The 25,923-nt window shown below is 44.1% G+C and overlaps 1 protein-coding gene across 4 annotated transcripts in view; it reads right to left on the bottom strand.

The window, feature by feature from the left end:
• Positions 1 to 25,923, bottom strand: part of GNB1L (G protein subunit beta 1 like) — a 716,249-nt gene that overhangs the window by 24,770 nt on the left and 665,556 nt on the right. The window contains exons 1-3 of one of the 4 annotated variants that reach the window (XM_077293400.1): positions 9,717 to 9,733; positions 6,576 to 6,700; positions 3,390 to 3,515 (exon numbers count right to left, since the gene is read on the bottom strand). In XM_077293400.1, coding sequence (XP_077149515.1) covers positions 3,390 to 3,515; positions 6,576 to 6,691 — 242 coding nt within the window. In that variant the 5' untranslated portion in view covers positions 6,692 to 6,700; positions 9,717 to 9,733. The other 3 variants (XM_077293399.1, XM_077293398.1, XM_077293397.1) reach the window with 3 other exon arrangements.

The following is a 25,923-nucleotide window of genomic DNA, read 5'->3' as shown; positions in this document are numbered from 1 at the left end:
AGCCCGTCACTCAGAGAGACTGGGTCCCGCCTTGGTGATGGGGGGGCAGTTTCCAGTTCCGGGAGCTGACGTGACATCACCAGACATCATCGACAGCTACAGCTACAGCTGGGGGTCACCTGATGGGGATGAGCCTTATTTCCAAGGTTTAAATCGATCTGCCGACTACACATCGTAGTGAGCAACCTCTTTAAATATTTTCCACTTGTGAATAATTGTTCTCACTTTAGATTCAGTCCAAATTGTTTAGACATAGACTTGATGGCCATGTCATTTTTTTGCCATTGTATTAGGCTACGTTCACATTTGCGGTCAGCGCCGCAGCGTCGGGCGCCGCAGCGGCGCCGCATGCGTCATGCGCCCCTATACTTAACATGGGGGCGCATGGACATGCGTTGTGCTGCGTTTTGCGCCGCATGGCCGCAAGCGTTGGACGCAAGAAACGCTTCAAGTTGCATTTTTTTTGCGTCCAACTTGCGGGCAAAAACGACGCATGCGGCGCAAAACGCAGCGTTTTAGCGTGCGTTTTGCCACGTTTTTGTTTGCGTTGTGCGCTGCGGCGCCGACGCTGCGGCGCACAACGCAAATGTGAACGTAGCCTTAACACACGTCTACACGCTCCAGAGCAGCAAACTAACACAACTTTTGCTTTCATAAAGGTGGTGCCATTTTCTGATGCACAAGTAATAAAGGGCATTTGACTAGCAGCACGTGTTTGCTACATACCCTCTTAATTATTAAGGAAGCAGTAAGGATGTACTTATTTTTACCTAGTTTTAGTAAAATACAGTGGGGCAAAAAAGTATTTAGTCAGTCAGCAATAGTGCAAGTTCCACCACTTAAAAGACAAACTGAGAAAAAAAAATCCAGAAAATCACATTGTCTGTTTTTTTATCATTTTATTTGCATATTCTGGTGGAAAATAAGTATTTGGTCAGAAACAAACAATCAAGATTTCTGGCTCTCACAGACCTGTAACTTCTTCTTTAAGAGTCTCCTCTTTCCTCCACTCATTACCTGTAGTAATGGCACCTGTTTAAACTTGTTATCAGTATAAAAAGACACCTGTGCACACCCTCAAACAGTCTGACTCCAAACTCCACTATGGTGAAGACCAAAGAGCTGTCAAAGGACACCAGAAACAAAATTGTAGCCCTGCACCAGGCTGGGAAGACTGAATCTGCAATAGCCAACCAGCTTGGAGTGAAGAAATCAACAGTGGGAGCAATAATTAGAAAATGGAAGACATTCAAGACCACTGATAATCTCCCTCGATCTGGGGCTCCACGCAAAATCCCACCCCGTGGGGTCAGAATGATCACAAGAACGGTGAGCAAAAATCCCAGAACCACGTGGGGGGACCTAGTGAATGAACTGCAGAGAGCTGGGACCAATGTAACAAGGCCTACCATAAGTAACACACTACGCCACCATGGACTCAGATCCTGCAGTGCCAGACGTGTCCCACTGCTTAAGCCAGTACATGTCCGGGCCCGTCTGAAGTTTGCTAGAGAGCATTTGGATGATCCAGAGGAGTTTTGGGAGAATGTCCTATGGTCTGATGAAACCAAACTGGAACTGTTTGGTAGAAACACAACTTGTCGTGTTTGGAGGAAAAAGAATACTGAGTTGCATCCATCAAACACCATACCTACTGTAAAGCATGGTGGTGGAAACATCATGCTTTGGGGCTGTTTCTCTGCAAAGGGGCCAGGACGACTGATCCGGGTACATGAAAGAATGAATGGGGCCATGTATCGTGAGATTTTGAGTGCAAACCTCCTTCCATCAGCAAGGGCATTGAAGATGAAACGTGGCTGGGTCTTTCAACATGACAATGATCCAAAGCACACCGCCAGGGCAACGAAGGAGTGGCTTCGTAAGAAGCATTTCAAGGTCCTGGAGTGGCCTAGCCAGTCTCCAGATCTCAACCCTATAGAAAACCTTTGGAGGGAGTTGAAAGTCCGTGTTGCCAAGCGAAAAGCCAAAAACATCACTGCTCTAAAGGAGATCTGCATGGAGGAATGGGCCAACATACCAACAACAGTGTGTGGCAACCTTGTGAAGACTTACAGAAAACGTTTGACCTCTGTCATTGCCAACAAAGGATATTTTACAAAGTATTGAGATGAAATTTTGTTTCTGACCAAATACTTATTTTCCACCATAATATGCAAATAAAATGATAAAAAAACAGACAATGTGATTTTCTGGATTTTTTTTTCTCAGTTTGTCTCCCATAGTTGAGGTCTACCTATGATGTAAATTACAGACGCCTCTCATCTTTTTAAGTGGTGGAACTTGCACTATTGCTGACTGACTAAATACTTTTTTGCCCCACTGTAAATAATGAAATAATGACAGTGTAATTTGGCATGTGTCATTGTTCATCTGAAGTTGTAGTCACCAAATTTGTACGACTTTCTAAGGACCAGATGTTTCTTTATAATGTCCTTATACGTTCAAACAGGGTGTACTTCTTTTCTCATGACTGTATATGAAGTAGGTGCAGTCCAGTGATGACCCACACTGTAAATGTAATATCCCTAATATAATCAACTAATTAAAAGGATTACTATAACGTATTTTTTCTACTAAATTAAATTGGGTTCAGACGAGTGAAAGAAAAACCATTTGATTTTGTTCAGAAAACTGAGATGACTTTTATGTGCATTGAGAGCCGTATTTCTGTTTTTTACGTCTGTATGACATGTATATAAATCTGAATAGCATCCGTATTTCTACTTCAACATGTACATGACCAAATACAGTTTCTTATATAAATAATTTAAATATATAAATAAAAATCACATGCAATATGGATGACTCGCACGTGATCCGTTTTTCTTGTGCACCCGTGGACTTGAAAAGGCGAGTCTCATAAGAAATAGGGAAGAGATTGTGCTTGCTGTGATTTGATTTTTTCCACACAAATTTTGTCTATTTTTCAGGATGTACAGCATGGTGAGGACTGAGTAAGTCTCGTACCGTGACCTCCCCTGCCCTAATCAGACTAATCAGTGTGGGGCTGGAGAAGACGGAATGGTGCCGCTGCATAGTTCTCAGTGATCAGAAAAGACACCATATGAGCACTTCTCTTGATCAAAGAGACAGACTATAAGACACCTCTTTAAAGCAAAAGTGTGTCTTATTTATACGGTATTTTTAATAAATGTTTTTTTACTATAAGACAGGCACCAGCGTAATGCTCATCAGTAAGTCATTATATAACCACAGTACAGGGAGCACTGTATTTATGGCAGACGTACAGTATATTAATGGCTATGACACAAGCCACTGCATATACTAAATGAAAGACACAATCCCTTTTATCCTACATCTCCAAAAATGTTGTGGGAAAACATTCCTTTTTCTTCTAGCCTATTTACCTCATTAGTCTCTCTCTATCAGGAAGAGTCTGAAGCCAGAAAACAGATTTGCCACTATGTCCATTCAACACAGTCTCTGCTCTCCTCGTACTTAGGTTCCAAACATGGATCTCTCCACTAGACGACCTAAATTTATAGGGACAAAGAAAGCAATAGTCAACCTATAGTCAACTGGAATAACACGCAGACTTACAGTGGCTTGCAAAAGTATTCACCCTCCTTGGCTTTTTACCTATTTTGTTACATTACAACCTGTGTTTGTAATCCGATTTGTGTGTGATGCATAAGCACTAAACAGTATAAGTTGGTGGAGTGAGAAAAATAAAGGCAGAAATTAAATTTATTGGATCAAATAACTAAAAATTGGCATGTGCATTCACCCTTTTTGCTATGAAGCCCCTAAAAATTTGTGGTGCAAGCAAATACCTTTATAAGTCACATGCCTAGTGAAGGGAAGTCCACCTGTGTGCAATCTACAGTAGGTGTCACGTGGTCTGTCAGTATATACACACCTCTTCTGAAAGGGCACAGAGGCTGCAACACAATTAAGAAAGAGGCACCATTAATGAAACACCACCATGAAGACCAGGTAGATCTCCAAACAAGTCAGAGACAAAGTTGTCGAGAAGTAAAAGACAGGGAAAATGGTTCGTATCGAGGACAAGATGGATGGTGCGAAATACAGGGATATTCTTCAGCAAAACCTGTTTCACTCTTGTCAGATTTGAGACTGGGATGGAGGTTCACCTTCCAACAAAACAATGACCCAAAGCATACTGCTAAAGCAACACTTGAGTAGTTTAAGGGGAAACATGTAAATGTTCTGGAGTGGCCTAGTCAAGGCCCAGACCTTAATTCAATTGAGAATCTGTGGTCAGACTTGAAGATTGCTCTTCGCCAGAGGAGACAATCTAACATCTGGCAAAAATCCCAGTGGCAAGACGTGGAACACTCAGACTTATCCAAAGTGATTTGCAGTTGTAATTACCGCAAAAGGAGGCTCTACAAAGTACTGACTTTTGTTGTTTGCTTCACAATAAAAAGAAAAACAAATGTTCACAGTTGTAGGTATGTTCTTCACATGAACTGAGGAAAACCCTAAAAAAAACTAGTGAAATTTCATGTTGTGAGGTAGCAAAACATGAAAAATGCCAAGGGGGTGAAAACTTTTGTAAGCCAGTGTACAGGTCCACATGGTTTCCTGCTGTTGTGGCCAAAACTAAACCGTTTAGCCAAAGCTACAGGTGCCTGTACCTTAATAAGTACATGCCATGTCTTTCTAAAGTGAATTCCGCCTGAAAAATCACTCCGAAAAACACTCGAAAGAGTGAACATATGCATTTGTATGTATTACCAATTTGCTGGTCATATGTTCAAGCTTTTGAGCATCTTTTTATCACTTCAGGTTTCAAAAGACGTCAAGTGGCTGAAAGAAGTGTCAAGTACATTCTTCGGAAGATGCTCTATACTTTACAAAACAAGTCAATGTGAAGCTTCAAAAGATGTCCATTTTTCCCAACATTTTCATTAGAATTTTTTTCATTGTTAAATGGAGAATAAAAAAAATGCCTGGAGAACGCCAATAAAAAAAAGGATAACCCAAAAATTATGGATGAAATCTGAGAAAAACAATGAAGGAAACTATCAGAAAACAACAAGGCACAAAAAAGACGCTTCAGGGCAAAAAATACTGAAGCACGATGAAGCGTCTTTCTCTTGCAAAACTCAGCGGGTTCACCCAGTTTTAAAGACGCTGTATGCATATACACTTTGACAAATTTCTAAGGGTAAGCAGGCACTCTTCTAGGCCAAACATTAGGATATTATACTGCATGCTATGAACTTATCCAGCACTACTGCCAAAGCTTGAACCAAGAGTCTCCACTAAGTCAGCCCCGAAGCCCTGCCCAAATACTTATCTCTCTGGAGAGTGAAGAGCGAGGGGAGCTTGAACGAATCCTCGCTGATTTGTAAGAAGAAAACAGAAATTTACAGTCTGAATATGATAGGCTGAAGGAGCAGCATGATCATAAGGGATTGTCCCCACTACCTTCCCCTCCAGAAATGATGCCAGCCTCCCCACAGAGTCCACGAGATGCAGAACTGATAGCAGAAGCCAAGTTACTGCGCCAGCACAAAGGATGACTGGAAGCCAGAATGCAGATACTGGAAGATCACAACAAGCAACTGGAGTCGCAATTACATCGGCTTAGACAGTTGCGAGAGCAGCCGCAATATGAGGCAAAGGTCAATGGTACAACATTTTCCTCTCCTACTCCCTCGCTGCAGAGATCAGAGAGCAACCAGCCCATGTTGCTTCGTGTAGTTGGCAGCCAAACATCTGAAACCATGGGTGAAGATGATGTTCTTAGTCCTCCACATGAAACAAGCACAGGATTAGAGGAGTCATGGAGCAGCTAAACAACACTTTCCCAACTGTAAGAGGAAACAATGTAGGAAACCTCTTCCACATGGCCGATGATTTGGGAAGAGCGATGGAAACTTTAGTCACAGTTATGACTGAAGATGAGGTGTTGGATTGACATCTCGCTACACACCGCATGTGTTTTTATTTACTATCTTCGTACAACAAAAAAGGGGATTAGACTGTAAGAGTTTACAAGAAAATATCTATATTTTTGTGAAGGGTAGTGCTACTATAGTGTAGATTTCAGTAGTTTCTTAAGTCTGTTATTGTTTTGGTAACAGAGGCAGATTTTAAATGTCTATAAAATGCTATGAACTGGCAGACACAGACCAGAGAGGGCCCGATGCAAGAACGGAAACGGGTCCTCTGCAGCTCAACAGCTCATCTTTATGCACAATTCCACCTGATTTGGTGGTGGGAATGGGTCCCCTTACCTCTTGGGCCCCTGTGTGGCTGCACAGGTTGCACAAATGATATGATTACCATACCACATTAATAACTGCTGATCATGGGTGGTCATACAAGAGTGGCTCACTAAATTACATTCTGCTGCTCCTGGAAGCCGAATTTATACATGCCGCATCAAAGCCCCATTAAAATGACTGTGGGAATTAGGAAGTATAATCCTCTCATATGAATTAGTACTGTATCAACAGCAAAAGATGGTGAATCTTGGCAACTCCATTACTATAACTTGGTGAGAGTGGCATTTTCTTAAGAAAGTTGGAAAGGTGGAAGAGCTTCTCATTAGTACTCACCCAGAAAAAAAAAGCGGTGGACACGGCTTGAGAACATTACAGCTGAAGTGCAAACAGTTGACTTGAGCACCAACTCCTCTGAGGTCAAATTTGGGATCTGGAGGTGGGAGAGCCATCTTCAAAAGCTAAGAATGAAGAATACAATACAATCGGTGTATGAATAAAAGTGCTCTGCAGTGTCCCAGAGCACTTCTAGCAGGTTTCATTCCTCTTTGTGGCACAGAAAAATGTCACTGTTGTAGACAATAAGGCCACTTTCACGCCTTCAGTATTTGGTCAGTATTTTACCTCAGTATTTGTAACCTAAAACCAGGAGTGGGTGATAAATGCAGAAGTGGTGCATATGTTTCTATTATACTTTTCCGCTGATGGTTCCACTCCTGGTTTTGGCTTACACATACTGAGGTAAAATACTGACCAAATACTGAATGTGTGAACGTGGCCTTATAATGACAATTATTTAACATTGCGTTATACAGAAAACAAATAATACTGGTCATGGCAGCTGGAAAACTGGCATTCCAGGCCTCAGTACGAACACAGTCATACTATTATGTATTGATCTGAATGTGGTGCATGGCCGCCATGTAATACTATATTATGTCATATGTCTGGCCAGGTAGAACTACCCCAGTAATACAGACGGATTATCAGACTAGTTTCTACCTATAGTTTTTAGTACAATAATAGGACACTAAAATTCACCCCTCCTCCCAATATATGTAATAAATTTCCCCCATTGTGTGAATTTATAGCGATTATTAGCTTGCTTTACAGCTCTACTTCAGGCATGAAATAAAAATATTTTAATTAGATCAGATCAGCTGTAAGTTTTTCTGGTTTTTATGACTTAAAGAGATGCTATGGAGTGTGTAGACCAGGGCTGTGGAACCTCAGGCCAGTGGGCTATTTATGGCCCTCGATCTTTTATCCGGCCCACGAGTAGATTCCTGAGGACTGCAGCTGTATTGTGCCAGCCCATTAATTGTTTAATTCTTGCTCTGTGAGTATATGTAGTGTTCACTACTGAATGCTGAAGAGCGTGCAATGAAAGAATACATCTTAAAACCAGTGCCAGGACGTATGTGTACGGCCCCAAAAGAATGGTATAACTATTCACATGGTCCTTGGCAGACAAAAGATTCCCCACCTCTGGTGTAAACAGATGAGCAATAACGTATCGGAGTAGTCAGTAATCGTATGTGTCCCCACTCCTGCACCCACAATATGGCCAAATGTATGGGAACACCTGACCAGCATACTTTGTCAGCTTGTTGGCCATCCCGTTACATGATGTAGAGCTGGAGGCCACTTCTGCAGTTATTATAGCCTCCGCTCCACTGGGAAAGCAGGAAAAGGCCTTCCCCAAGTCCCTCAAGTGTCCCCCCAAAGCTGGAAGTGGCTGTCGTAAACTGTAGCATGAACATTTCCTCTCTTGAAAATAACAGCCCTAAACACTTATCAAAAGGAAAAAAAATCCAGCTTCCAAAAAAATGTCCAAATTTATTGAGAATAAAATGCAAAGTCCAATGACATGGTTCACATGAAGATAAGTAGCAGCAGGCTACACGTTTCGAACAATAAGGCTACTTTCACACTAGCGTCGGGCTCGGTCCGTCGCAGTGCATCGGGCCGAGGTCACCGACGCTAGCGTTGTCTCCGCCGCACAACGGGGGCAGCGGATGCATTTTTCCAGCGCATCCGCTGCCCCATTGTGAGGTGCGGGGAAGTGCGGGGAGGTGGGGGCGGAGTTCCGGCCGCGCATGCGCGGTCGGAAAAAGCGGACCGTCGTGAGCAAAAAACGTTACATGTAAAGTTTTTTGCTCCCGACGGTCCGCCACAACACGGCGCAACCATCGCACGACGGTTGCGACGTGTCAATGCGTCGCAAATGCGTCGCTAATGTTAGTCAATGCAGAAAAAACGCATCCTGCAAACACTTTTGCAGGATGCGTTTTTTCGGCAAAACGACGCATTGCGACGTATTGCAGTTAACGCCAGTGTGAAAGTAGCCTAACGTTCTTTCTCAAAGCTATTTTTTTGGAAGCTGGATTTTTTTCCCTTTTGTTCGCTTCATTGTTCCACGTGATGACTACACGGTATCCGGGCTTCCCCACAACACATGCCTAACAGGTGAGCTGGTTTTTTACCATTTTTTCTTGCTAAACAATTATCCATCCTCCACTAAAATTCACATTAGGCACTCTGGCCCCGAACCAGGGATGTACTCGCTGGTCTTGATGAGGGGCATGTTGGAGGCAGACGCTCCGGATTCATTAAAGAGGCACACCACTTAATGAATCTGGTGTATCAGACGAGTGGCATGCGCCCCACCACAAACCTTACTCACTGGGGACAGGAGGAAGATTTCTGGTGTAAGGTACATCACAGCTCATCAGAACGTAGATGTACCGAGGCATCACACTGCACGTCTATTGTGGCATGAAAACAACAAGAGTCGCAAATAATTTGAGACTTTTCAAAGCAATTTACACCAGAATTCTGACCTAATCACTTTGATGAATCGGGCCTAGGGCGAGTGCATTTCTACATGTAGTGTTGCCCGGCCATCTGTCAAACCTCCATCAGAATCAGAGCACCACATAATGCAACATGATTCATCTACCATGGAAAGAGCTTGTAAGAGCTGCGCTCGTTCCCTAGGAGACCAGCCACTGCTGAGCACTGTCTGGTAACCCAGGAAACGAAGAGCAAACCATATTATTCTTGAAAATAGAGGATTTTAATAATAAGTAAATTGAAACAGTCCTCATTTGTACTATTACTTTTCTGCAGACAATGAGATTAATGAGCTCCCAGTACAGCTCATCCCATCCCCATCCACCACCAGTGTTTCTCCACGGAGATCACCCAGCTGTGTGCTGGACATGCGCAGTGCGTGTGCGGCTCCGTAACTAGGAGGGGATCCTTGCTCCCATGATGTGCAGGCACCAGTGGCCACAGACATTCCATGCAGTGACTTTATCTCACTAGTTACTAGAGAGTGCAGGTATGAGTAATATACATGGTGGCATCGGGGGCACCACTGCCCCTCTGCTGCGGCTCCTGCACGTCACCATCTCCTCACTGGCCCACACCGCTGGTGTGAGGAGAGGGGACCCCGGTACATCATGCACTGACCCCCAGATCACTGCAGCCATCAGCCCGGCAGAACAACACAGCGTGCTACAGGGGAACAGGACCTTCCGTGACGTCAGCAGCATGTGATCAGTCACATGACTGGGAGGAGCCAGGCTCTGATGCTTTGCAGTAAAGATTTATTTTCTATAGTCTTTTTCCCTATTGTCGTTGTTTTCTTTTGTGGTTTCCACATTCCCCCCCTTGCTTTGCAGTAATAGCATAGTGATAGGTTATCACGGAGCTCTGCACGGTACAACTGTGCACATGTGAGGAGATGCAGCAGAGCTGTGTGTGCTTCCAGCACCTGTGTCTATGTATAGCCTGCTGCAGGTCCCCCTGCGTGTGTCTGTCACACCCTGCTGCAGGTCCCCATGTGGGTGTCACACCCTGCTGCAGGTCCCCCTGTCTGTCACACCCTGCTGCAGGTCCCCCTGTGGGTGTCACACCCTGCTGCAGGTCCCCCTGTGGGTGTCACACCCTGCTGCAGGTCCCCATGTGGGTGTCACACCCTGCTGCAGGTCCCCCTGTATGTGTCACACCCTGCTGCAGGTCCCCATGTGGGTGTCACACCCTGCTGCAGGTCCCCCTGTCTGTCACACCCTGCTGCAGGTCCCCCTGTGGGTGTCACACCCTGCTGCAGGTCCCCCTGTATGTGTCACACCCTGCTGCAGGTCCCCCTGTGGGTGTCACACCCTGCTGCAGGTCCCCCTGTGGGTGTCACACCCTGCTGCAGGTCCCCCTGTCTGTCACACCCTGCTGCAGGTCCCCCTGTGGGTGTCACACCCTGCTGCAGGTCCCCCTGTATGTGTCACACCCTGCTGCAGGTCCCCCTGTATGTGTCACACCCTGCTGCAGGTCCCCCTGTGGGTGTCACACCCTGCTGCAGGTCCCCCTGTCTGTCACACCCTGCTGCAGGTCCCCCTGTGGGTGTCACACCCTGCTGCAGGTCCCCCTGTCTGTCACACCCTGCTGCAGGTCCCCCTGTGGGTGTCACACCCTGCTGCAGGTCCCCCTGTATGTGTCACACCCTGCTGCAGGGAATTCACAATAAAACGTCTCCATCTGAATGGGTGCCTATGAAAACCTCTTGTGAGACTACCATTCTCTCTGTTTGCATGTTTCAGCGCTACAGTGTGCTACCTTATTTGCTTGAATGTATAGGAGTTGGCGACTCTAGGTTTAGCACCTGTTCACACTTAGTCTATGTATGCAGGGGTGGGATTCAAATTTTTAACAACAGGTCCTCTAAGTCGCGGCGGCCGGAATTTTGGCCACGCCCATTTTCAATAACCCCGCCCATACTAATAAGCCACGCCCAGTGGCACGATTCACATGATGCTCCATACTGTACAATGGCCACACATGATGCTCCATACTGTATAATGGCCACACATGATGCTCCATACTGTATAAAGGCCACATATGATGCTCCATACTGTATAAAGGCCACATATGATGCTCCATACAGTATAATGGCCACACATAGTGCTCTATACTGTACAATGGCCACACATGATGCTCCATACTGTATAATGGCCACACATGATGCTCCATACTGTATAAAGGCCACATATGATGCTCCATACAGTATAATGGCCACACATAGTGCTCTATACTGTACAATGGCCACACATGATGCTCCATACTGTACAATGGCCACACATGATGCTCCATACTGTATAAAGGCCACATATGATGCTGCATACAGTATAATGGCCACACATAGTGCTCTATACTGTACAATGGCCACACATGATGCTCCATACTGTATAAAGGCCACATATGATGCTCCATGCATGCTGTATAATGGCCCAGGCCCCCCCTCCCATCATGTATGCATGGCTCATCTCCCCCTCCCTATATGCATAGGTAAGTCATCCCCCCCCCGTATGCGTGGCTCATTTCCCCCTCCCTGTATGCATGGGTGGCTCAGGCACTGGCTCATCTCCCATCCCCCCTGTATGCGTGGCTCATCTCCCCCTCCCTGTATGCATGGGTGGCTCAGGCACTGGCTCATCTCCCATCCCCCCCCCCGTATGCGTGGGCCACGCATACAGGGGGGGGGATGGGAGATGAGCCAGTGCCTGACCCACCTATGCATACAGGAGGGGGAGATGAGCCACGCATACAGGGGGGGGGGGATGAGCCACGCACTGGCTCATCTCCCCCCCCCCCCCGGCATATGAGTGGCTCATCGCCGGCTCCCCAGTCCCATCTTGTATCATGGCTCCCCGTCCACCGCGGACCTCCTACATGCTCGCCGCCGGCTCCCTTCATCCTCCCTGGCTGCCTGGAATGATTCATGATTCATCCCGCCGCCCCCCCCCCATGCGTGGCTCATCGCCGGCTCCCCGACGCTCCCAGTCCCATCTTGTATCATTCCTGGGCATGGCTCCCCGTCCTGGCCGTCCACCGCGGACCTCCTCCTCCCCGCCGGCTCCCCCGTCCTCCCTGGCTGGAATGATTCATACTCACCTGAGTCACCTCACAGGCTCACACACCACGTAGCAGAGAACGGAATCCTCCACCTCGCTCTGTCCCTGCGCAGCACTGCACCGTCCTCCTCGTCCTGTGTGAGCGCCGCGGTCAGGTGGTAACGGTCATTTAAGATGATGAATATTCATGAATATTCATCACCTTAATGAGGCGGCACCATGTGACCGCTCACACAGGGCGAGCTGCAGTCGCTGAGAGCAGACCAGCCGGCACCGCTGGAGCAGGTGAGGTGAGTATGAGACAGGGAGCAGGAGGCATAAGCGGCGACGGGGGTGGGGGGGGGCATTTTCAATTACCGGAACGCTGGCAGATAGAAATTTTAGTAAACGGCTGCCCCGTACCGGGTCGTACCGGCTGAATCCCACCCCTGTATGTATGGATGTGACGGTCAGTCTTTTCAAATGTATTATTTTGCCTTCTGACCGAGCACTCCGCCTCCTAGTCACAGGTATTTTAATTACAGCAGGTCCATTACCCCTCCACAGAGATAGAGAATGGTAGTCTCACAAGAGGTTTTCATAGGCACCCATTCAGATGGAGACGTTTATTCTCAGTGAGGAAGGAAATCGTAGGACCTGGTATAAGAGAGATGCCGTAAAGTGGCTATCAGGTACACATAAAATTGGCCTTTTTTATGTGCTAAACGCTCTCATTTTTCATATTTCTAGTGCAGTAATGCAGTTAAATTTTCATGTTTCATGTTTGCATGTTTCAGCGCTACAGTGTGCTACCTTATTTGCTTGAATGTATAGGAGTTGGCGACTCTAGCTTTAGCACCTGTTCACACTTAGTCTATGTATGGATGTGACGGTCAGTCTTTTCAAATGTTGATGATTATGACTTACAGCCAATGAAAACCCAATAGTCATTATCTCAGTAAATTAGAATACTTTATAACACCAGCTTGAAAAATGATTTTAAAATCCGAAATGTTGGCCTACTGAAATGTAAGTTCAGTAAATGCACTCAATACTTGGTCAGGGTTCCTTTTGCCTCAATTACTGCATCAATGCGGCGTGGCATGGAAGCGATCAGCCTGTGGCACTCCTGAGGTGTTATGGAAGCCCAGGTTGCTTTTATAGCAGCCTTCAGCTCGTCTGCATTGTTGGGTCTGGTGTCTCTCTTCTTCCTCTTGACAATAAGGTCAGGCGAGTTTGCTGGCCAATCAAGCATAGTGATACTGGTTTTTTTAAACCAGGTATTGGTACTTTTGGCAGTGTGGACAGGTGCCAAGTCCTGCTGGAGAATGCAATTTCCATCTCCAAAAAGGTTGTCGGCAGAAGTAATCATGAAGTGCTCTACAATTTCCTGGTAGACTGCTAAGCGGACTTTGGTCTTGATAAAACACAGTGGACCTACACCAGCAGATAACATGGCTCCCCAAACCATCACTGATTGCGGAAACTTCACACTACACTGTGTGCAGAATTATTAGGCAAGTTGTATTTTAGGGGATTATTTTTATTATTGATCAACAACTATGTTCTCAATCAACCCAAAAGACTCATAAATATCAAAGCTTAATATTTTTGGATGCTGGAGTGGGTTTTATTTTAGATTTGGCTATCTTAGGAGGATATCTGGGGGTTTTTTAGGCAACTTAATAAAAACCAAATATATTCCCATCTCACTTGTTTATTTTCACCAGGTAAACCAATATTTCTGACATGCAAAAACAAAACCTCAAAAAATTAGAGACCAATATAGCCACCTTTCTTTATAATGACACTCAACAGCTTTCCATCCATAGATTCTGTCAGTTGCTTGATCTGTTTACGATCAACATTGCATGCAGCAGCCACCACAGCCTCCCAGACACTGTTCTGAGAGGTGTACTGTTTTCCCTCCCTGTAGATCTCACATTTTATGAGGGACCACAGATTCTCTATGGGGTTCAGATCAGGTGAACAAGGGGGCCATGTCATCATTTTTTCTTCTTTGAGACCTTTACTGGCCAGCCACGCTGTGGAGTAGTTGGTGGCATGTAATGGAGCATTGTCCTGCATGAAAATAATGTTTTTCTTTGGACGATACCGACTTCTTCCTGTACCACTGCTTGAAGAAGTTGTCTTCCAGAAACTTGCAGTAGGTCTGGGAGTTGATTCACTCCATCCTCAACCCGAAAAGGTCCCACAAGTTCATCTTTGATGAAACCAGCCCATACCAATACCCCACCTCCACCTTGCGTCTGAGTCGGAGTGGAGCTCTCTGCCCTTTACTGATCCAGCCTCTGGCCCATCAAGAGTCACTTTCATTTCATCAGTCCATAAAACCTTTGAAAAGTCAGTCTTAAGATATTTTTTGGCCCAGTCTTGACGTTTTTTCTTATGTTTCTTGTTCAAAGGTGGTCGTTTTTCAGCCTTCCTTACCTTGGCCATGTCCCTGAGTATCGCACACCTCGTGCTTTTTGTTACTCCAGTAACATTGCAGCTCTGAAATATGGCAAAGCTGGTGGCAAATGGCATCTTTTCCGCTTCACGCTTGATTTTCCTCAAATTCATGGGCAGTTATTTTACACCTGTTTTGCCCAACAAGCTTCTTGCGACCCTGTTGGCTATTTGCCATGAAACGCTTGATTGTTCGGTGATCACGCTTCAAAAGTTTGGCAATTTCAAGACTGCTGCATCCCTCTGCAAGATATCTCACAATTTTGGACTTTTCAGAGCCCGTCAAACCTCTCTTCTGACCCATTTTGCCAAAGGAAAGGAAGTTGCCTAATAATTAAGCACACCTTATATAGGGTTTTGATGTCATTAGACAACACCCCTCCTCATTACAGAGATGCACATCACCTGATTTACTTAATTGGTAATTGGCTCTCAAGCCTGAACAGCTTGGAGTTGGACAACATGTATAAAAAGTATCATGTGATCAAAATACAACTTGCCTAATAATTCTGCTCACAGTGTAGACCTCAAGCAGCTGGGATTGTGTGCCTCTCCACTCTTCCTCCAGACTCTGGGACCTTGATTACCAAACGAAATGCAGAATTTACTTTCATCTGAGAAGAACATCTTGGACCACTGAGCAACAGTCCAGATCTTTTTCTCCTTGGCCCAGGTAAGACGTTTCTGGTGTTGTCTATTGGTCATGAGTGGCTTGACACAAGGAATGCGGCACTTGTAGCCCATGTCCTGGATACGTCTGTGTGTGGTGGCTGTTGAAGCAATGACTCCAGCAGCAGTCCACTCCTTGTGAATTTCCCCCAAATTTTTGAATGTCCTTTTTGAATGCGGTTATCCCATTTGGTTGTGCACCATTTTCTACCAAACTTTTTCCTTCCACTCAATGTTCCATTAATATGCTTGGATACACTCTGTGAACCGCCAGCTTCTTTAGCAATGACCTTTTGCGGCTTACCCTCATTGTGGGTGGTCAGATCAGCTGGCATGTGCAGGAAAAGGTTCAGGATCATCGCTGAATTGTGTGATGCACTTGTGCATTCAAAATACTCACTACACCCCTAAATTCCCTAAGCAGTGAAGTTTCCTATATGAGGTCAGTTGGGGTAGGGGGGTTCTGCTGATCTGGCACATCAGGAGCTCGGATAATGGCACCGACAATCTATTCAATTGAGATCTGCGTTCTAAAAGCTAAGCAGTGCTACTACTCATCCAATCCCTGCTCAAACATAAGTGTGCAATCAAATATGGGGTACTGCTATATTCAGTAAAAGATGCAGAACAAATTATGGGGTCTCCATTTTCTCCTCTTACCCCTTGTGGAAGTTATACATTTGGTGCTAAAACAGAATTTTAGTGGAAAACATATTTTCTTTTCACATCTAAATGTTATAAAGTTTTGTGAATCACCTGTAAGTTAGAAATGCTCAATACAACCCTAGATGAATTCCTTGATGGGTCTCGTATCCAAAATTTGATCACTTGTGGGGTGTTTTGGCACTTTAGGGGCTCTGCACATGCGACATGGCAGTCAGTCTATTCGTTACGAAAATCAAATAGCAATCTTTCCTTTCCAAGTCATGCCATGTGCCCAAACCGCAGGTTTTGACCACATATGGGGTGTCTTCATGTTCAGAAGAAATTGAGTAACAAATTATGGGGTCTGTTTTTTCCTATTATCCATTGTGAAAATTACAAATTTGGGGTTAAACAACATTTTAGCAGAAAACATTTTTTATATTTGTTTTCAAATCCATATTTTAAAAAGTTCTGTGAAGCACTTACAGGTTCAACAAGCTCAACATACACCTAGATGAATTCACTTATAGATCTAGTTTCCAAAATGGGGTCATTTGTGGGGGGTTTCTGTGTATCAGCTGCGTGTGACATCGTTTAAATAGGGAGATAATAAACAAAAATAAAAGTCAGCTGTTGGACTATCTGGAGACTTAACTTGTTCTAATCGGCGCACCAATCATGCAAGCGCATGATGGCAATGATTCTAAAAGTCTACGCTCATGCATAGGCTGTAAGGCCACTGTGCCTGGGCAAAGAGTGATAGTATAATGGCCAATGCAATTTACACATGTGCATATGTCGGTCAGTAAGATCACGATTAACAACCAGTGATGCTCTGGAGCAGGAACCTGAGCACTATTGTCAATACGATTAATTTATGTGCATGCGCAGAGAAATACCCCTGCACCCATACAGGGATTAGTAAATTGCAATGTAGAAAGCACATACCATGTGTGTACAAATAGTGATCAAATACAAATGTACATGTACAAACAATGGCCATTATACATCTATGCAATTAAAAGATAATCCTAACAATGATGCGCTGCGTGTATATGAACATTCCAAAACACATATTGATGTCTCAGACTTTTACCCAATCAGACAGGCATACAGAACCCTCTCTAAATAATGCCAGAATTGCATATTAATTGCATTTAGCTGAAAACCTCCATCACTTAATACCAGAAATAGGAGTCATAATTCAATAAAACCTAAACTTTTATTTAATTGACTAAAACACAAATATTGAGGTTCTCAGACTTATAACTGGTGAAACAGTGATGAGAGGGGCTGAACAATGCTATCTCTCAGTACAGTATCTGTATCAGTCATGCAGAAAAACACATGATATTAAGTGGTTGCTCCTTGTAACATCTACAACCAACGCATACTGAACCATATATAGTGCATTTATATACGATATCAAAAATTGAAAAAGGTGCAAGTAGCAAAGTAAGAATAAAAAAAGGGTGGATGCAGTGCTATATTGATAAAGATTCTTTATCAATGACCACATTTTATTTTAAAGATCTAACTACAGTGGAGATATTCCCAATAAACAAACAAAATAAAAGTGATGACACATACAAATATGTTAATTGCTGTTATTTTATAGAAAAAGCTAGGATATAGAAGATTCTGCTTTAGTAGCACATACCAATGAATCAGTCTGCATAAAGACCCAAAATCATATATAACATGTGGACCTATCCGTAAAAAACTGTATTAGGTTGATTCACAAGTGAAAGGTCTTTGGTTTGAATCGAGGAACAGCCATGAAGAAAACTTCCCAAGAAAAAAGGAACAACATCCAGCTCGTTGATAGCGGTCCCCAAGCCAAGAAAATTGCCAAAATGCATCACGTGAGTGACATGATAGTTCTAAATATTCAAAATGAAGTCCATCCATTCAAAAGCCAAGAAGTGGATGTCTGTTGTGAATTCTGCTCTTGGGCTCCCTCCGGTGGTTGTTAGTGGTAGTGCAGTGGTCTCTGGATTATAGGCCAGGGCAGGTGTTTCTGCTTATTGCAGTTCTATTAGGTATTTAGGTTTGTAGGATCCATCAATCCCTGCCAGTTGTCCATTGTATCTTGGAGGGATTGCATCTCTGTCTGGCTCCACTGCCCTGCTGTCATTTCAGCTAAGATAAGTGCTTTGTTTTGGTTCTCTGTAGCACGCATGCAGTGTGCTTTTATGTGCAGTGCAATCTATTGTGTTTTTGTCCAGCTTGACTTGTTTGGATTTTTCTGTCATGCTGGTTTCTCTGGAGATGCAGATATACATCCTATGTCTTTAGTTAGATGTAGTATATAGTATTTTCTGCTGTGGAATTTTCTAGTGTTTTAATACTGACCGCTTAGAACTCTGTCCTATCCTTTCTATCTAGCTAGAAGGGCCTCTTTTGCTAAACTCTGTTTTTTCTGCCTGTGTACGTATTTCCTCTTAAACTCACAGTCAATATTTGTGGGGGGCTGCCTATCCTTTGGGGCTCTGCTCTGAGGCAAGATAGGATTTCCCATTTCCATCTTTAGGGGTATTTAGTCCTCCGGCTGTGTCGAGGTGTCTAGGCTTGGTTAGGTACATCCCACGGCTACTTCTAGTTGCGGTGTCAGTATTAGGATTGCGGTCAGTACAGGTACCACCTACTCCAGAGATAGTCTCATGCGGCTCCAGGGTCACCGGATCATAACAGTACAACTGGCCAACTATGAGTTAAATGCATCTCAGAAGAAAGGAAAAAAAGTCCTGAGCCATTTTTTTTTCTGCAGTCTGTTTTGTCTTTCCTTCCCTCTTTTCCTCTGGGTGACTGAGGAGCTGTGTGCTAGCATGGATGTTCAGGGATTACCTTCTCGTGTAGACCAACTAGCTGCTAGGGTACAGGGTATTTCCGATTATATTGTTCAGACTCCGGTTTTAGAGCCTAAGATTCCTACTCCTGAGTTATTTTTGGGGGACAGGTCTAAATTTTTGAGTTTTAAAAATAACTGTAAACTGTTTTTTGCTCTGAAACCTCGTTGTTCTGGTGATCCCATTCAGCAGGTTAAAATAGTTATCTCCCTGCTGCGTGGCGATCCTCAGGATTGGGCATTTTCCCTGGAATCTGGGAATCCTGCCTTGTTTAATGTAGAAGCCTTCTTTCAGGCTCTAGGGTTATTATATGATGAACCAAATTCTGTGGATCATGCTGAGAAGACCTTGTTGACCCTGTTTCCGGGTCAAGAAGCGGCAGAATTGTATTGTCAGAAATTTAGAAAATGGTCTGTGCTGACTAAATGGAATGAGGATGCTTTGGCGGCAATTTTCAGAAAGGGTCTTTCTGAATCTGTTAAAGATATTATGGTGGGGTTTCCCACGCCTATTGGTCTGAGCGATTCTATGTCTCTGGCCATTCAGATTGATCGGCGCCTGCGTGAGCGCAGAGTTGTGCGCACTGTGGCGTTGTCCTCAGAGCAGATACCTGAGCCTATGCAGTGCGATAGGATTCTGTCTGGAGCTGAACGACGGGGATTCAGACATCAGAATGGGTTGTGTTTTTACTGTGGCGATGCTTCTCATGTCATTTCGGTCTGCCCTAAGTGTATTAAGAGAATCGCTAGTTCAGTTACCATTGGTACCGTACAACCTAAATTTCTGTTATCTGTGACATTGATCTGCTCATTGTCGTCATTTTCTGTCATGGCGTTTGTAGATTCTGGCGCCGCTTTGAATTTAATGGACTTTGAATTCGCTAGACGTTGTGGTTTCCCCTTGCAGTCTTTGGAGAACCCTATTCCTTTAAGGGGCATTGATGCTACACCTTTGGCTAAAACTAAACCCCAGTTTTGGACACAGGTGACCATGTGCATGGCGCCAGCCCATCGGGAGGATTGTCGCTTTTTGGTGTTGCATAATTTGCATGATGCTATTGTGCTGGGTTTTCCATGGTTGCAGGTACATAATCCGGTGTTGGATTGGAAATCTATGTCTGTGACTAGTTGGGGTTTTCAGGGAGTTCATGGTGACGTTCCTTTGATGTCAATCTCCTCTTCCCCCCCTTCTGAAGTTCCAGAGTTCTTGTCTGATTTTCAGGATGTGTTCAATGAGCCCAAGTCCAGTTCCCTTCCACCGCATAGGAACTGTGATTGTGCTATTGACTTGATTCCAGGTTGTAAGTTTCCTAAGGGCCGACTTTTCAACCTGTCGGTGCCTGAACATACCGCTATGCGGAGTTATATTAAGGAGTCTTTGGAGAAAGGGCATATTCGGCTATCGTCTTCACCATTGGGAGCGGGATTTTTTTTTGTTGCCAAGAAGGATGGTTCCTTGAGTCCTTGTATTGATTATCGCCTTTTGAATAAGATCACGGTCAAATTTCAACACCCTTTGCCTTTGTTTTCTGATTTGTTTGCTAGGATTAAGGGGGCTAGTTGGTTTACTAAGATTGACCTTGGAGGGGCATATAATCTTATTCGTATTAAGCAGGGTGACGAATGGAAAACTGCGTTTAATACGCCCGAGGGCCATTTTGAATACCTTGTGATGCCCTTCGGGCTCTCTAATGCTCCATCTGTTTTTCAGTCCTTCATGCATGATATCTTCCGGAATTATCTTGATAAATTTATAATTGTATATTTAGATGACATTTTGATTTTTTCCGATGATTGGGAGTCTCATGTGAAACAGGTCAGGATGGTTTTTCAGATCCTTCGTGACAATGCTTTATTTGTGAAGGGGTCTAAGTGTCTTTTTGGAGTGCAGAAGGTTTCTTTTTTGGGCTTTATTTTTTCTCCCTCATCTATAGAGATGGATCCAGTTAAGGTTCAGGCCATTCATGATTGGATTCAGCCCACGTCCGTGAAGAGTCTTCAGAAATTTTTGGGCTTTGCTAATTTTTATCGCCGTTTCATTGCTAACTTCTCCAGTGTGGTTAAACCCCTGACCGATTTGACGAAAAAGGGCGCTGATGTGACGAATTGGTCCTCTGCGGCTGTCTCTGCCTTTCAGGAGCTTAAATGCCGATTTACTTCTGCTCCGGTGTTGCGTCAGCCAGATGTTTCTCTTCCATTTCAGGTTGAGGTTGACGCTTCTGAGATTGGGGCAGGGGCCGTTTTGTCTCAGAGGAATTCTGATGGTTCCTTGATGAAACCATGTGCCTTCTTTTCCTGAAAGTTTTTGCCTGCTGAACGTAATTATGATGTCAGCAATCAGGAATTTTCTTATACGGCAGCAGAATAGTTATTACGCACCCATGTAGGTATAATAACTAATTAATATATCAATCATCAGGAGGACAGTGAGTCAATAATATACCGACCAAATCATTCAAATCCAACAATTGTTTTTATTCAATAACTTAATTTTAACCAACATAAATAAATACATGGGTCTCAGTTAAGATCATGTGAATTACACCAAAGTGTTAAATAGGACACGGGGAGGAACATACAGGACAAAGATAAATAATAATTAGGGGATCATTACAGTATTGCGTACTGGGTAGCGGTGTGTCCACTTAAATAAATACATTACCGATTGCAATTGCAATCCCTTTTACTCGCAACACAATCCACATACCCTATATTGCAGATTACTAGTCCCCCATTTGTATGTGTTAAAGATCTCAATAGTTACCCATGATAAGGTCCAAAGTCCCGTTCCAGCCTGTGTCCAGGAACCCCAACGCGCGTTTCGCGTATATATAATGTCGCTTCCTCAGGGGCCCCCTGAGGAAGCGACATTATATATACGTGAAACGCGCGTTGGGGTTCCTGGACACAGGCTGGAACGGGACTTTGGACCTTATCATGGGTAACTATTGAGATCTTTAACACATACAAATGGGGGACTAGTAATCTGCAATATAGGGTATGTGGATTGTGTTGCGAGTAAAAGGGATTGCAATTGCAATCGGTAATGTATTCACCGCTACCCAGTACGCAATACTGTCATGATACCCTAATGATTATTTATCTTTGTCCTGTATGTCCCTCCCCGTGTCCTATTTAACACTTTGGTGTAATTCACATGATCTTAACTGAGACCCATGTATTTATTTATGTTGGTTAAAATTAAGTTATTGAATAAAAACAATTGTTGGATTTGAATGATTTGGTCGGTATATTATTGACTCACTGTCCTCCTGATGATTGGCAATCGGGAATTGTTGGCTATGAAGTGGGCGTTCGAGGAATGGTGACATTGGCTTGAGGGAGCCAAGCATCGCATTGTGGTTTTGACCGATCATAAAAATCTGATTTACCTCGAGTCTGCCAAGCGGCTGAATCCTAGACAGGCTCGATGGTCTTTGTTTTTCTCCCGTTATGATTTCGTGGTCTCGTATCTTCCGGGTTCTAAGAATATTAAAGCTGATGCCCTCTCTAGGAGCTTTTTGCCTGATTCTCCGGAGGTCCTTGAACCGGTCGGCATTCTAAAGGAAGGGGTGGTTCTTTCTGCCATCTCCCCTGATCTACGATGGGTCCTTCAGGAATTTCAGGCTGACAAACCTGACCGCTGTCCAGTGGGGAAACTGTTCGTTCCTGATAAATGGACTAGTAGGGTGATTTCGGAGGTTCATTTTTCCGTGTTGGCTGTTCACCCTGGTATTTTTGGTACCAGAGATTTGGTTGGTAGGTCTTTTTGGTGGCCTTCTTTGTCGCGGGATGTGCGTTCTTTTGTGCAGTCCTGTGGGACTTGTGCGCGGGCTAAGCCTTGTTCCCGCGCTAGTGAGTTGCTTTTGCCTTTGCCGGTCCCCAAGAGGCCTTGGACGCATATTTCTATGGATTTTATTTCAGACCTTCCGGTTTCCCAGAGGATGTCAGTTATCTGGGTGGTTTGTGACCGGTTTTCTAAGATGGTTCATTTGGTGCCTTTGCCTAAGTTGCCTTCCTCTTCTGATTTGGTTCCATTATTTTTTCAGCATGTGGTTCGTTTGCATGGTATTCCGGAGAATATTGGGTCCGACAGGTTCCCAGTTTGTTTCTAGGTTTTGGCGAGCCTTTTGTGCTAGGCTGGGCATTGATTTGTCTTTTTCTTCCGCATTTCATCCTCAGACAAATGGCCAAACCGAGCGAACCAACCAGACTTTGGAAACTTATTTGAGATGCTTCGTGTCTGCTGATCAGGATGATTGGGTGGCTTTCTTGCCATTGGCCGAGTTTGCCCTTAATAATCGGGCTATTACGGCCACCTTGGTTTCGCCTTTTTTTGTAATTTTGGTTTTCATCCTCGTTTTTCTTCAGGGCAGGTTAAGCCTTCTGATTGTCCTGGTGTGGATTCTGTGGTGGACAGGTTGCAGCAAATTTGGGCTCATGTGGTGGACAATTTGGTGTTGTCTCAGGAGGAGGCGCAACGTTTTGCTAATCGTCGTCGGTGTGTTGGTTCCCGGCTTCGGGTTGGGGATTTGGTCTGGTTGTCTTCTCTTCATGTTCCTATGAAGGTTTCTTCCCCTAAGTTTAAGCCTCAGTTTATTGGTCCTTATAGGATTTCTGAGATTATTAATCTGGTGTCTTTTCGTTTGGCCCTTCCGGCATCTTTTGCTATCCATAATGTTTTCCATAGATCTTTATTGCGGAAATATGTGGTGCCCGTTCTTCCCTCTGTTGATCCTCCGGCTCCTGTGTTGGTTGATGGGGAGTTGGAGTATGTGGTTGAGAAGATTTTGGATTCTCGTTTTTCGAGACGGAAGCTTCAGTACCTTGTCAAATGGAAAGGTTACGGCCAGGAGGATAATTCTTGGGTTTTTGCCTCTGATGTCCATGCTGCTGATTTGGTTCGGGCCTTTCATCTGGCTCGTCCTGATCGGCCTGGGAGCTCTGGTGAGGGTTCGGTGACCCCTCTTCAAGGGGGGGTACTGTTGTGAATTCTGCTCTTGGGCTCCCTCCGGTGGTTGTTAGTGGTAGTGCAGTGGTCTCTGGATTATAGGCCAGGGCAGGTGTTTCTGCTTATTGCAGTTCTATTAGGTATTTAGGTTTGTACGATCCATCAATCCCTGCCAGTTGTCCATTGTATCTTGGAGGGATTGCATCTCTGTCTGGCTCCACTGCCCTGCTGTCATTTCAACTAAGATAAGTGCTTTGTTTTGGTTCTCTGTAGCACGCATGCAGTGTGCTTTTATGTGCAGTGCAATCTATTGTGTTTTTTGTCCAGCTTGACTTGTTTGGATTTTTCTGTCATGCTGGTTTCTCTGGAGATGCAGATATACATCCTATGTCTTTAGTTAGATATAGTATATAGTATTTTCTGCTGTGGAATTTTCTAGTGTTTTAATACTGACCGCTTAGAACTCTGTCCTATCCTTTCTATCTAGCTAGAAGGGCCTCTTTTGCTAAACTCTGTTTTTTCTGCCTGTGTACGTATTTCCTCTTAAACTCACAGTCAATATTTGTGGGGGGCTGCCTATCCTTTGGGGCTCTGCTCTGAGGCAAGATAGGATTTCCCATTTCCATCTTTAGGGGTATTTAGTCCTCCGGCTGTGTCGAGGTGTCTAGGCCTGGTTAGGTACATCCCACGGCTACTTCTAGTTGCGGTGTCAGTATTAGGATTGCGGTCAGTACAGGTACCACCTACTCCAGAGATAGTCTCATGCGGCTCCAGGGTCACCGGATCATAACAGATGTCCAGGCAAAATGTAGTCAACAAGTCGGCTCATTAGAAGGTCTATCAGTTCTCTCGCAACAAACATGGTAGTGGAGATGGCTCGTATGCTTCGTAATAGTGAGATCATAAACGTCCACGCAAGCACTGTGCTACGCACATTACACAAGTCTGGAATGGTGGTCCAAGAAAAGGTGAAGAAACCTCGACTTCAGTATTGTCATAAGAAGCGTTGGCTCGAGTTTGCAAAAAAGTATAAAAAGTAGACAGTAGAAGATTGGAAACAGGTGATTTGGAATGATGAGACAAAAATTAATAGACTAGGCTCTGATAGGTGCAAATGGGTCTGGAAGAAACAAAGCAAAAAGGTACTAAAGGATCGAGAAATTGAAGAACCTGCTCGGTGAAGGAAACCTGATGATATGGGGTTGTTTCACAGTCAATGGCATCGGATACTTGGCCAGGATCAATGTTGGTCTCAATGCTGAGCAATATGTAAGTATCCTAGAAGACGAGATACTTCATACACTTGAGTACTATGGGTAGGAAAAGGATGACATAGTGTTCCAACAGGACAAGGACCTGAAACATACGTCGAGATAGGCAAAGAAATGGTTCAATTACAATGAAGTAGAGGTGCTGGATTTTCCCCCACAGTCCCCTGACCTCAAACCAATCAAACACTTGTGAGTAGAGTTGATGAAAAAGCTGTATACATACCCAAGTGAGTTGACCCTTATGCCCCAACTTTGGGAATGTGTAGAAGAAACCTGGCATCAGATTTTGGTCAGGACATGTTTGAATCTGATCAAAAGCATGTCCAGAAGGATTCAGGCAATGTTGAAAGCCAAATGTAGATTTACAAACTACTGACAAAATAATAAAAATTGAAATTTAGATTTTTAGTGGCAAAACAATAATAATGAAATGAGATGACAAGAATCTGCATAACTAGTCATGCTAAATAGTTGCCAGTCAAATTTATGTATGAGTTAGCCAAAATGATTGTCTATAAAATGATTGCAGTGTCACATTCAAAGCAATAGTGGATGGTGAGTTATCCAGCTTGGAAGTCAAAAGTTCAAGAAATTGTTACCCTTTTGCTCTCCACTGTATATTGAAATATAATAAAAATCACAGTTAGCATAGTATCCACCAGAGTGATGTCCAAATATAGCATAATAATACAGTGACATATTGACTAAAGTAAAAATTAAAGTTATAAGGACAAAGTCCATGCCAATGTTGAATGTGTTTTTTGTGAAAGAAGGCAAGATCCCTTGAGAAGCAACAAGAAGATCCTGAGGAAGACTTGTGGAGGTGCTCCAAACCAGGCAATTGATCTAAAAGCATGACAAACATCTGTGAAAAAAATAAATAATAAATTAATGTAACTAAGTTTTTTAACGCTAAGTCCTAACAACCACTATCAAGTTA

This window comes from Ranitomeya variabilis, chromosome 1 (assembly GCF_051348905.1).
Source record: "Ranitomeya variabilis isolate aRanVar5 chromosome 1, aRanVar5.hap1, whole genome shotgun sequence".
NCBI lineage: Eukaryota > Metazoa > Chordata > Amphibia > Anura > Dendrobatidae > Ranitomeya > Ranitomeya variabilis.
Note: the sequence above shows the minus strand (reverse complement) of the source record. Positions and strands in the feature narration are given on the sequence as shown.